The 13,248-nt window shown below is 44.3% G+C and overlaps 1 gene segment (V, D, J or C); it reads right to left on the bottom strand.

Annotated features, from left to right (window-relative positions):
• LOC108797099 overlaps window positions 1-12,774 on the bottom strand; it is a 49,373-nt gene extending 36,599 nt beyond the window's left edge. The window contains 3 exon segments of the V gene segment in view: window positions 21-61; window positions 12,257-12,581; window positions 12,670-12,774. Of these exon segments, the coding sequence occupies window positions 21-61; window positions 12,257-12,581; window positions 12,670-12,739 (436 nt within the window).
• Between the last annotated feature and the right edge of the window lie 474 nt (window positions 12,775-13,248).

Here is a 13,248-nt window from a genome sequence, read left to right as displayed (position 1 = left end):
AAAAAAGATGTGCTACTTACTTGTGACAGCCAGAGTGGTCCCTGTTCCAAAGATATACGCACTGTAGTACAACCTCGTTCAAAAACCATGTCCAGGACAACAACACATGGTGATGATACACAGGTGTCCTTTCTGTATACTTGATCATTGTTTTCTGTTGCATTTGTGCTAGTCAAATCCTCACTGTCAGCTATTTAGCAGTGCAAGAACACAAACAACCAAAGGATCATAATAACAATGTTAATACAAATTTGGGCACATAAGGGTAAGCAACAGTAAATTAAGTTTATTTTCTAGTGAATCTGAGGCTGCATTCATACATTTATGTTTCAGAATGCTAAATTACATTTGCTGCATCTTTGTCGCAATCTTTAGCAAAACATAGCTTCTAGAGTGATGTATGATAATGCGTGTAAACAAAATGCACTGAAACCGCACACAATAAAAAACACAGAGGTGTGACTATAGGATGGGGGGAACAACAGGCAATGGTACGGTATATACAATACAATAAAATTCTATAGTACAGTATATACAGTAAAATAGAGTACTACTAGAGTGCATAGTGCTGAGCTGTATGTATTATTAAATGAAGAGCAAAGTGTACAGTGGTGTATACTTATATACAGTAAGATGTATTTAACGGTTCTAGGTGCTGTAGGCATCCAATCAGTCTCATGATTAAACATGGGGCCTACACATGGTTACCGTACATGGCAGATGTGACCTGGACATGTTCCTACCTGTGAGTTCAGGACACCCATTGGATGTCTAAACCTAATAGAACTTTACCTTTACATGGAAGTTATACATAGCCCAGTGACTTTGTGTTCACATTTTTCATTGATTTTCTTTAAGGATTTTAAATATTTGCTTAAAGCTTTCCTCCAGGTAGATATAAAAGCCACAATTAATTCAGCTTTACAGTTATAAATAAATCATAAAGGACAACTGCACCTTTATTTGGAGTTGCCCTTTAAGGTGTGCCCCCACCCCCTTTGAGTGCATTACACTTGGTCAAGCTCTCATCTCTGTTCCTATTCCAGCAGCCTTCACTGCAGCCTGCCCGGATCCACACAGCACCTTTCCAAAAGCATCCTCGTCAGGTCTTCTTCATCATGCACATGCATGCCATGGCTCCAATATTTCTTATGGGAAACTGTACTCTTGGCAGGCTGCAGTCCTACTATGGAGTATGTAGTGTTCAAAGGTACACTACAGAGTACAGCTCTCATTATAGGAATTAATGGGGCCATAATGCACATGTGCAGGTAAAAGAGGACCCGATAAGGAAGCCTAATGAAGATCCCTGGAATTGGGACAGAGAAGAGTATTGGACCAGTGGGGCTGCACTCAGGTGGGTCATGCCTTAAAAGTCAACTTGTACAAAAACTACAGTAGCTTTTTAAAAGTTCTTTTTTTTAATGTAGCTCATGAAAGGGCAGGACTGGGAGCCAATCAGGTGTGCCGCATGCAAATGTTTTGGCAAGGAGCATGCGAATAGTGGGAAAGAGCAGAGAGAGCAGTGGGATGACCTTATCTGCTGTTGCTTTTTCACAGTCTAGGCAAAAGGCTGGAGGAAGAGAGAGGACACCACCACTGTATCCCTTCACTGTATGTTGTATCATTCACCTGTGTGCCTTGTTATGCTGTGTAAATCTGTGTGTTCTGTCTAGAGATGGACAGAACACAAATGATGTATTAAAAGGAGAACTATGGGGTCAGTGTTTTCCCCCATAGTTCTCCTTAGGGTAACGGGAGGACACAAACTAGCGTCCTCCCGTTACCCTAAGCTCAGTATACCGCGAGCTACAGCTCGCGGCATACTGGGACGCCGCAGCCGGAGCGGATCCCGACGTAGATGACGGGATCCGCCCAGCTGCGTGAGTGACAGCTGGCTCTGCCATCCGTTCCGCCAGTCAGCGCTGGCAGATCGGAGCAGGGAATCCAGCCCCTCCCCCTGTCACGGCAGAGAGCCGTGACAGGATCAGAAGGTGAGCGAACCCAGTATGTGTTTGCTCACCTCCCGATCTACTGAGCCGACCTGTGACAGTCTCATTGTCACAGGTCGGCTAGAACTGTGAGGTGAGTGGAAATCACTCATCTCATAGTTCTCCTTTAAGTTGTTTTCTGGATTTCAGCTTTGGACTTGGACTATTGGACTTTTATTAGGCCTCAATGCTCTCCCCAAATACTCCTTCCAAGTCTCAAACTTACCTGTCTCCACTCTTTTAGGATTGTTGCTGTGCATCCTGCCTGCCGGCCTTTTCTTTATAAATCTTCCAGCTAGGTTCTTATTGCCGTCCCTATCCATTCCTAGAAAAGCAATACATGTGATTGTGGTATACACCATAATGTGCCTTGGCGTTCTTTAATATCTTTTTATAAATTGCATCCCAAGATGGTAGATTTTATGCAACCCCTATCCTGCAACGTGTACATCCAAGTTCCCTTATACCCCTCAGCCTGTACCTCTAGCTTGCCCTGAGCCCAGCGTTGATGGCTAATTCTGCATTGACTACCTCAAAGTCCTGGGATCAAGATCCCAAGTACGCTGTTACCCCTTGTTGCATCTGTGTGGATTATGTGCCTGTGAGCCCAGGCATTTTTTCAGAAACCTGAAGTATGCACTGCCAACATCAACGACAAAGCATCTGCCTGTTTAGAGTAGAACTTCAAGGTGTTTGGGCCATTGGAGCATCAGGATGCCCACCACTGTTTTTTTTGTTGCATGCTCTGACGTGTGCGATAATGCGAATGGGTCTGATTCATAAATGCTGTGTAAGTGATCTCAATTTAGCTCACTGATTGGGTCCCTTGTACTCACCTTCTGCCCTCAGTGACATGAATAGCAGCACTTTTGAGCTAATTTCTCTCTACTTTAGCTCAGCTATACAGCTAACTCACTTACCTGCCCACAGCCTGTGATTGGATGGTCAAGGAGCAGCAGCAGACAACTGAGTTCAAACCCCTGCTCAATCTGCTCTGCTAAAAGAAAAATGGTAATGGGCAAAGTTTAAAGAAAAATATTACATTTTGTAAAAAACTATGGAGGGGGAAAGAGGGTAAAAGCTTAAAAAAAGGTCTAATTAGGTTTACTGAAGGGTTATTAGTGTGTTGGTGAGGAATCTTTTTTAATGTTTTGTTATTATGTTTAGTACTACAACAGAGGGAGCAGACGGTGCAGCAGCAATCAGGCAGACAAAAAGGTGAAGGGATAGCAATAGGAAGAGCATGAGGAGGACAGCGGGAAGCACAGCAGGTGCACAAAGGAACCCGGTGATCAGGAGCCTCCTCTGGCTCTGTATAGTTCCAGACATCTGCATTCTTCACAGCCAGGCTGTCAAAGTGACAGTCCAGCCCTACTGATTATACTTGCAGAACTGCTCTCTAAGGATAATAAGCAGAACTCCTCCTTGTGCTCTGCAGTCCTGATACACAGAGCACAGCAGGCTAGCTGTCAAAGTGAGAGAAGTATTCGCTGAACACACTTGGAAAATGGCTTTGCCATTCTTTAGAAAAGAAAGTTTACACACCTACCAACCCTAATTAGTTTTGTTAAACTTCATTATATCATCTCCCTTTTCCCTGATTTGTTTTACAGTATATATATGTAAACTTTTAAAAATAGTTTGCTGTGTAGCACTGCATTAAAATACTTTTTACCAGAAACATATTTTTATATGAAAGACACAAATTGCTAAATAAAATTTAGACTTGTGATGGGTTCTTAGATGGAAGAAAACATTTTGGTTAGCATAGTGGTAATATAATTCTGGCAGTTTCACCACACTTAGTATAATTAAAACACACTACTGTAGTTTAATCATGTTGCAACATACTGTACCTCCATCCTGTTTTTCATGGACCAAACAATGTAATCCTAGGGCCGGTGGACAACAGCTAACATTTCTGAACCCTGCTCCAGCTTGGCCAATATAGTTGCAGACACGCAGGCTCCATCCTTTTTAGCTTCAGAGGGGAAGGGGAATATTTAAATAAAAACCTATTGTAAGACTACCACTACTAACAAGTAGTGATTATTTAGAATAAGGTCAAAATAATGATTTGAAATCAGTCTATCTTTATCCATGATGAACAACTGATTCAGTTTACCTTATAATTTGCTCACTTCTAGGATTTATAATCATGCATTGATAAGTCAAGTTAAGTTCCCAGTATGCATATGAGACAAGGTGCCACTGGAAGATGGTCTGTCACCTATGCAGGACATTGTAACTGTTTATAGTGTTTGTCAGTCTCAGTCTGATAAAATATCTTATTTTGTAAAAGATGCTATTTAAAAAAAACCCTCTCAGCTGACTGCAGCCATTGCGAGATTTAGCTTCAAATGTTGTAATAGATTTACTGCCCCTGTGTTGGTGGTGTCCCTGAAAGTTGGTGGGGAAATAATACTGTTGTGTTGGTGTCAGAGGGAAGAAAAAATGCCACTGTGTCAGTGTCAGTCAAAACAAATAATGCTGCTGTGTCAATTTGAGGAGGACTGCTTTGGCACCTGTGCCAGTGGCAGGGCTGGATTAAGAGCATCATGGGCCTGGTGCTGATGATTTTGGTGGGCCATTGTATAGAAATGTCAGCGGTCACCGGGGCCCTATTCCTCCTGTCTGGGCTGTGTAGTCTCTCTATATCTTGTAATCTGTGGTGGAGCACAAGGGCCTGGTTGGAGCTGCAACCCTTGTTGTTCTGACACTGACTCCAAGCTGTAGAGGACTACAAATCTCAGCAATACATTATACAGCAATACAGAATACCACCAGCTATAGAGGACTACAAATCCCAGCAATACATTATACAACAATGCAGAATAATACCATCATTTATAGATGATTACAAATCCCAGCAGCACATTGTACAGTAATGCAGAATAATATGAAGCTACATACTCTGTGTTGCTCTGAGTTCACGGCCTCATGTCTCCAGGTTCTCAGGAGGGCTGTGTGGCTTTCAGGTGGCCAATGTGGGTTCTTAGGTGGTCAGTGCGGTCTCTCATGTGGTCAGTGCGGGCTATCAGGTGGCCAGTGGAGGCTCTCAGGTGGTCAGTATGGGTTCTCAGGTGGTCGCATGGGTCACTATGGTGGTTGTTATGCCACCGGACTCTGCAATGCGCTGGACTCGATAATGCACTGGACTCTGGAATGCACTGGACCTTGGACTCTAAAATGCACTGGACTCTGGAACGCACTGAACCCTGGGCTCTACAATGCCCTGGACACTGAAACGCACTGTTACATAGTTACATAGTATTTGAGGTTGATATAACACAGGTCCATCAGTTCAACCTTTGTGTGTCTGTGTGTGTGTTTGTGCGTGCATGTGTGTATTTGAGTCCCTGTGTGGTCTTAGCTTTCAAGAGAACCTGTACCCCTCTATGTAATTGTCTCTTAGGACGGTATCTAATTGATTTTTGAATGATTCAATACTCACCTTGGACTCTACAATGCACCTGACTCTGCAACACACTGGACCCCACAATCCTGGCTTTAAGGAGGGAAGAGAGAGACCCCCCTAACCGTCCCAGTGTTCCTGCCCCCCCTACGACATGCCCTTGCTATCTTCTCCCCACTCTGTGCTCCGTGTCCTGCAGCCTGCTCAGGCTGGAAAGAAGCCCCAGCTCCTGCAGAGCCCATATTGAGGACAAACAAGAGCAGCAGTGGCTGTTATGAGGAACACGCCGCTGCCCAGATCACTGACAGCCTGTCAGTGATCTGAACAGCGGTGCATTCCCCCTCACAGCCGCCACTGACAATCCTGTGCTGATGGGGAATGCTCTGCCGCCGCAGCACTAGCCCGGTCTGCACGGCATCAAAGGGACCCCTTCGTTTCTGGTTCTGTGCCGGACCCCATGGATTTTTGCATCGGGGCCCTGGGGTCACTAGTTACGCCACTGTGTGTGTCTATGGGGAATTGGATGTAAACGGACATGTGTCTATTTAAATCAGATTACACACTGTCCAGCAGTATCTGGTCTTTATATTTGTGAAAACGGATCAATGATCTGTCTGTTTTACCGGACCTAGCCGGAGCCGGGGCTTACTGTCCATTTGCACACGGCTGCCCATAGACTTGCATAGAGCATCCAATCGAGTCCGGCTGAAAAACTGGAAAGGGGCCTAAGCGGTGATTTTAATTAAGGGACCCTATTTGGTTCTAGAGGAGGGAGGGGGCTAAAGGGCTCCAAGGGAGGTGAAGTGGTTATGGGGCTCTTTGGTTTCTCTCAGTCACAGATCTCCATTACAGCATGGCAGCCCCCCCCAGGAATGAAAGCAGCTTTCCTTCTTCCCCTCTCCGGTCATGTAATATGTCACATGCAGTGGCGGAACTACCAGGGTCGCAACGGTCGCAGCCGCGACCAGGCCCTGGAGTTCCGCCAATTAGAGGGGGCCCAGGTACGAGGAAATGCGCATCTGACTGCGGGTTCAGAGCGCTCCCCCGGCCGGCACTTCACTGAGACACGGCTCCGTCTCCAACCCAGCAGCGAGAGCAGGAGGGGAGAGAGAGAGGCGACACAGAGCAGAGGGAACTCCCGCACTCCCTCGCCGAGGCTGCACTCCACATTGCCCGGCAGAGAACTGGACGATGGAACCACCGACGGGCGGGCACTGACATGGGAGGACGCCTGGGCTGTAAGAAGTAAGGAGCTGCAAGGAAAGGGCCCCCCCGACCAGCCCACCTGAGACCCTGCAGAGCTTACTATAGACAGTCTCTGTGGGCTGTGCAGGATCAATGGTGGGTTCTGTGGGGCCTCAGGTGGGTGCGTTACTATGCCCTTCACTCTCTCTCCTGGCTGTCTCTTCTCTCTCTCCTGGCTGTCTCTTCTCTCTCTCCTGGCTGTCTCTCTTCTCTCTCGCTCTCTCCTGGCTGTCTCTCTTTGCTCGCCCTCCCTCCTGGCTGTCTCTCTTTGCTCGCCCTCCCTCCTGGCTGTCTCTCTTTGCTCGCCCTCCCTTCCTGGCTGTCTCTCTTTGCTCGCCCTCCCTTCCTGGCTGTCTCTCTTTGCTCGCCCTCCCTTCCTGGCTGTCTCTCTTTGCTCGCCCTCCCTTCCTGGCTGTCTCTCTTTGCTCGCCCTCCCTTCCTGGCTGTCTCTCTTTGCTCGCCCTCCCTTCCTGGCTGTCTCTCTTTGCTCGCCCTCCCTTCCTGGCTGTACATGAAAGGGAGGGGTCCGAGTGTTTTCAGGTGTGTTTTCCCTCTATTCGAATAAAAGCAGTCACGCATGGGAATCGTGTCAGGAGAGCAAAGCAGCAACAACAATCGAGGGCAACAGAAAAGGAGATTTGTATTGAACAGGAACAAATAGGGATTCATAAAATAATGATTGAACGAGAATAATAAGTGAATAAATTGTGTGTAAACACTCGGACCCCTCCCTTTCATGTAGTGGTGTCGATTGACGGTCCCTTTGGACTCCTCCATGTAAGCTTTGTTAATATCCATGATACCATAATGTGTGTCTATATATGCTTGTTCTATTTATGAATGCAGTCTCCAATTTGCCTCACATGGGTTCTCTCTTATTTAGGATATATAAATTCCCCTGAAGAGCCCATTAGGGCGAAACATGTCAGGTTTTATCTGAATGAGTCCTCTATTATGTCCTATTTTAAAAATAATTGTTGACTTGATGTAACACTTATACTGCATGTGAATTGGACCAATTATGTTTCAACTTTATTTATTTATTTCCAATTATGTAATAAATGAATTCATATTTTTATACAGAGAGTTTATAGCATTTCTTAAAAGCCCCTCCCCTTTCGGTAATCGCATACCTTAAGGTGGAATCTACTCCTTGTATTTTGTTTTACCCAGCTCCTTGGTGTTTGCTACTGTCGCTGGTATACGATAACAGATATTGGGGTCTGTCCCCTGTTTTCTGCTGAAACCAGTGTACGCTGCGATCACTTATACTGAACCCAGTAACTGTATAAGACAATGTCACTGTGTTCCCGGGAGAGACTGATTGAGCGGCTGGCTGGGTCACAGTGTACTGAGCAGCACAATCTGAAATACAGAAATAAATGTCATTTGTATAAAATATCAGATTTTATCATGTAGATTATACATTACCAAACCCCATCTCCCCTCTTACATGTGCAGAATAAGACAGAGGTGATGAATAGGACAGCCCAGGACATGGTGCAGGTGACTCTGCCAGACATCTGTGGATTGTGTTCTATCTCCCCTGCTCATTATATACAGAGAACAGACATTAATGTTAATGTGATAGAAGCTGATAGGACAATGCAGGCTCCTCCCTGACACCTATCTTTATTATCAGGCATAAAAGAGTCTTAAACTGAACAGTTCATATCATTTATAGCCATAGTCAGAGATTTATCACTGGAGCTTTTAGGCACACAAATGCAAAAAAACATTACATTAACCAAACTTCATACCAGCCATATCCCTACTGTGCCATTGCTGTTATGGAGTAAAGCCATAAAGGCTACTTTTAGGATATCAAAGCACGGATATTTATTCCAACATTTTTCTGGCACTCCAGATGTCCCAATACCATTTTTTCAAGACCAAGTACAAGTACTTTCCCTCAGGTACTCGCTGATACCAATTACCGATACTTTTTCTTAAAGGGACATGTGACATTAAAAAAAAAACAATACAGACTAATGATTTTACAGCAGTTTCTCTCTGTGCGGGTGGGTGACAGGCTCTCCGTGCAGTGCGGGTGGATACCGGGCTCTGCACGTGGATGCAGGGCTCTTCGTGCGGTGCGGGTGGATGCTGGGCTCTGTAGGTGGGTTCCGGGCTCTCCGTGCGGTGCGGGTGGATTCTGGACTCTGCATGTGGGTGCAGGGCTCTCTGGGTGGTGCGAGTGGGTGCCTTGGTTCTCCGTGCGGTGCGGGTGTGTGCCGGTCTCTCTGTGCTGTGCATGTGAATACCAGGCTCTGTGGGTGGGTGCCGGGCTCTCCATGCAGTGCGGGTTGATGCTGGGCTCTGCATGTGGGCCCAGGGCTCTCTAGGTGGTTAGGGGGGTTGCTGGGCTCTGTGGGTGGTTGCAGGGCTCCCCGTGCAGTGTAGGTGGATGCCGGGCTCTGTGGTTGTGGGCCGTCTCTCCGTGCAGTGCGGGTGGGAGCCAGGCTCATGCTGGGCCCTGCGGGTAGGTACTGGTGTTCTCATGCCATGCACCAAGGTTGTACAGTGGTGTAGGGCTGTCCTTTGCGGTGCTTTTCTCTGCAGGCACTGGAAAGGATGAGCAGATGTGGAGCCAGGCGGGCGCTGTCAAAGACAGCTACGGCAAGGTCCCCAACAAGCTGCCTGAGGTCCCCTGCAAGCACGGGACCTTAGGCAGCTGAACTTGTTAAAAAATTTAAAGGGCCATTATTGGCCTTTAGAATCGGGGCATTTTAAGGAGTACAAGTACAGAAAAGGACCTGTATTGGCTCTGAAAACTATACTAGTATCGGTATCGTTCGCGAGCAGAAAAAAATTGCCGTCTGGAGACGGCAAACCGCAGATGCAGCAGTGCCGTCCGTCCGTTTTTTTACTACGGGCGGACGGCAAGAGGTTAAAGACCAGGGTGTTAAACTCCCTTCCTGGCCAGGTGATTTTTCAGTATTCCGCACTGCAGTGCTTTGGCTGGCATTTATTCCGTCATGCAACGCTGTACTAAAATTAATTTTATACCATTTTATGGGGGGGACAGATAGAGCTTTTTTTGGTGGTATTAAATCACCACTGGGGTTTTTATTTTTTACTATATAACAAAAAAAGTACCTTAAATTTGGAAAGAAACTCTGTTTCCCTATAAAATGTAAGGAAACATTTATTATCACCCCAATTTTTTGATAAAACATAAAAGACTGGGTCACGTTGGGTAATTAGACACCAAACATGTCAAGCTTTAAAATTGCGCACGCACGCAAAATCACAAAAAAATTACCACACTGAAAACTGGCCATAGGCGATGCTTTAAACACTTTTACTGCTCATCATTTTAGTGTTATAAGTGATTAATGGCCCTAAAATTATTGCTCGCACTCCAACGTTCGCGGTAACACGTGCAACACAATAGGCGCAATAGTCATTTTCACGCGTAGACGCAACCAACGCATGTTTGCGTGTGTATGTGGGGGACAGGGGACTTTTAAAAAAAATTGTGTTTTTAAAATTTTTTTATGCTTCTTTAATTGTTTTACTGTTTTTTTTTTTACACTTAACTTTATTGCTATCACATGGGGGACTAAGAAGCACCCTATGTGATAGCCAATTTACATGACAGGTCCTCCTTTATGGAGACATCAGGGGGCCTCCAAGACCCATAATATTACCTAGGGACCCTCAGAGAAGCTGATGAAGCAGAGATCTGCTTCACCAGCTTCTCCCCAGCTTCTCCCCAGCTTCTGTAGCTGGGAATGACAGCTGAATGCGGAAGTGATGTAATATACATCACTTCCTGCATTCGGGGATCGGAACAACCTACTGCACCTACTACAAGTGATCGGGCGTCTCTAGAGACGCCCGATCGCTTGCATGTAAACTGCCATCGTTGGCTGTCTACATTTTTGACAGTTTCCCCACTCGTGTGCGCGCTGAGCGGCGCGCGATTGAGGGGAGGGGAAGGACGTCTAAAGACGCCCACCCACTCCTGTAAGGCTCCCATCCGGCCGTTTACCTATGGCCAGCGGACGCGGGAGGTGGTTAATTTGTGAATACCTTCATCACACAGAAATTTAGTTATAGTGTAATTCTAAAAAGGTTATTTACATGTTTATCTACAGCGATAACAGTTGTTTTAAAACATTGATCAAACTAGAAAACAAAATTATTTTTCATTTGTTTCATCTTTCTGTCCTCATAAAGATGAAAAATATAGAAAAAAAAATTGCAAGATAATATTGCCAAAATATAGTTTTGTCTGAAAACACAATATGAGTATACAAAAAGGGGCACTAACCTTATACAAAAAGTGTCACAAAATGAATCCAAGTGGATTTTTCTACTTGACACTATGGTTCCAAAAGGATTAAATATAGAATTTGATTTAAATTGCTTTTTGACCAATAAATAGATAAAAAATATTCCCCTTTTCCAGTTTACTTTTTAATATGAATTTTAATATTTTTAATATATTTTATTATACAATTTTAATATAAAATCCTTTTTTCTTTATAAAAAAGAGATATTTTATATAATTCATTATGTCTCTCTCTATGTTGCTCACTTTATAGTATGACTATTGTAAATGTCCTAATATTAGTGACCATAGAAAGATGTATTTGTTGGGTTTTAAATTAATGTTGAGAAAATGTACCACAAGGACATCTAATGGTAACTTTTAAGTAAGGATTGTGATATGGGCTATAAAAGCCCTAAAGTGGTATCAATGGATAGACCTATGACCTCCAGAGGACGTCTTGTTATGACGAAACGCGTCGGGGCGGGTCTATTCGAACTGATACCACGATAAACCAGGAAGTAGCAGACGATTAAGAAGCTACAGTATACCGGCCGGTTTCTTGATTTTAAACTGTGAGTTTTTCTATGTTTTTTATAATAAACGTTTATGCATACCACACCATGAGGAGGTTTCTTTTGTAATGATATAAATCCATAACGGACGGAACACTGCCGAAAGAGACATCTGAAATGTTGACCCTCTGATCTGATATCGCTGCATTATCACCTCAACAGTGGGTTGAGTGCACACCCAAAAGGGGGCAATTCGGAGACACTCATAACACGTTGGTGTGGGAAGAATTTATCTATTATTTTCGAAATATTTGTTTGAAGTCTTCATTGGATTCACTCAGAAGCACATCACTGACTTTTCACCTATTGGGACTGTTTTAAAGTTCAGATAATTTACGGTTTACATAATTTACTGGCAAATGAGCCATTCACGATTTGTGATATTGTCTAGGAATGATTTTTCACTACCATGATGACACAAGAGTGATATAATATTTTTTACACTGTGGTTATTTAATAGCTATTTTTACCACTACCACTGGATTAAGGTTTTGCATTATATACACGGAGTATTATTTATATTGTGATAATTATATGTTCAGATTGGCATATTTATATATTTATATATTCACTTTATTTTCACCTTCAGCGCTGCACAATTTATACTTCATACAATATGAGTATTACTTGGGTGGGGGAGGTGAAGTGGTTAAACTATATTCTAATGGAAAATGAACCTCTCCTGTGCAAAGAAGAGTAATGTGTGTTAGTTCGTGTGTTAGTTCCTCCTAACAATGTATCAGTGTGGAACAGACCGCTAATAGAAGGATGCCATATACCACAATAATAATCTGCATCATCCTCTAACAACACTGACTTTATGGTTAAATATCCTGTGTTCTTTGAGGTGTCTTTGGATCCAGAGAATCGATCAGGGACCCCAGCTCCTTGGTTTATGTTACTGTCGCTGGTATACCGTAACAGATATCGGGGTCTGTCCCCTGTTTTCTGCTGATACCAGCGCACATCGCGATCACCTATACTGAACCCAGTAACTGTACAAGACAATGTCACTGTGTTCCCGGGAGAGACTGATTGAGCGACTGGCTGGGTCACAGTGTACTGAGCAGCACAATCTGAAATACAGAAATAAATGTCATTTGTATAAAATATCAGATTTTATCATGTAGATTATACATTACCAAACCCCATCTCCCCTCTTACATGTGCAGAATAAGACAGAGGTGATGAATAGGACAGCCCAGGACATGGTGCAGGTGACTCTGCCAGACATCTGTGGATTGTGTTCTATCTCCCCTGCTCATTATATACAGACAGAGCACAGAGAATGCAATGATCAATGTAAATGTGATCAGAGCTGATAGGACAGTGTAGTCTCCTCCCCTACATCTGTATGCATGTAATATCATGCAAAAAACTTTACTTTAACCAACCTTCATACCATTAATATCCCTACTGTATCATTGCTGTAATAAAGTAAAGTCATAAAGGTTACTTCTAGGAAAACAATGCATGGAAATTTATTCCAACGTTTTACTTGCATCCATTCATGGACGTGCTTACATTACAAGAAAATATTTCTGCAGTGACCGTGCCTTTTGCAATTGTGTATTCAATTTACTATGGGGTCTATTCACGAAGCAGCCGAAGGATCTAGCCGCAGCTAGCTGGCTAGCTTCGGCCCCAGGACCTGCTGTACGGGCTATTCACTATAGCCCGTACAGCTCCCGAACTTGGCCGAGCGGCTCAGTCGAGCCGAACGCATACGCCTCGGCTGAGCCG

Source organism: Nanorana parkeri, unplaced genomic scaffold (assembly GCF_000935625.1).
Source record: "Nanorana parkeri isolate BGI_ZX_2015 unplaced genomic scaffold, ASM93562v1 scaffold1225, whole genome shotgun sequence".
NCBI classification, from domain to species: domain Eukaryota; kingdom Metazoa; phylum Chordata; class Amphibia; order Anura; family Dicroglossidae; genus Nanorana; species Nanorana parkeri.
This window is presented reverse-complemented; position numbering and strand designations above follow the sequence as displayed.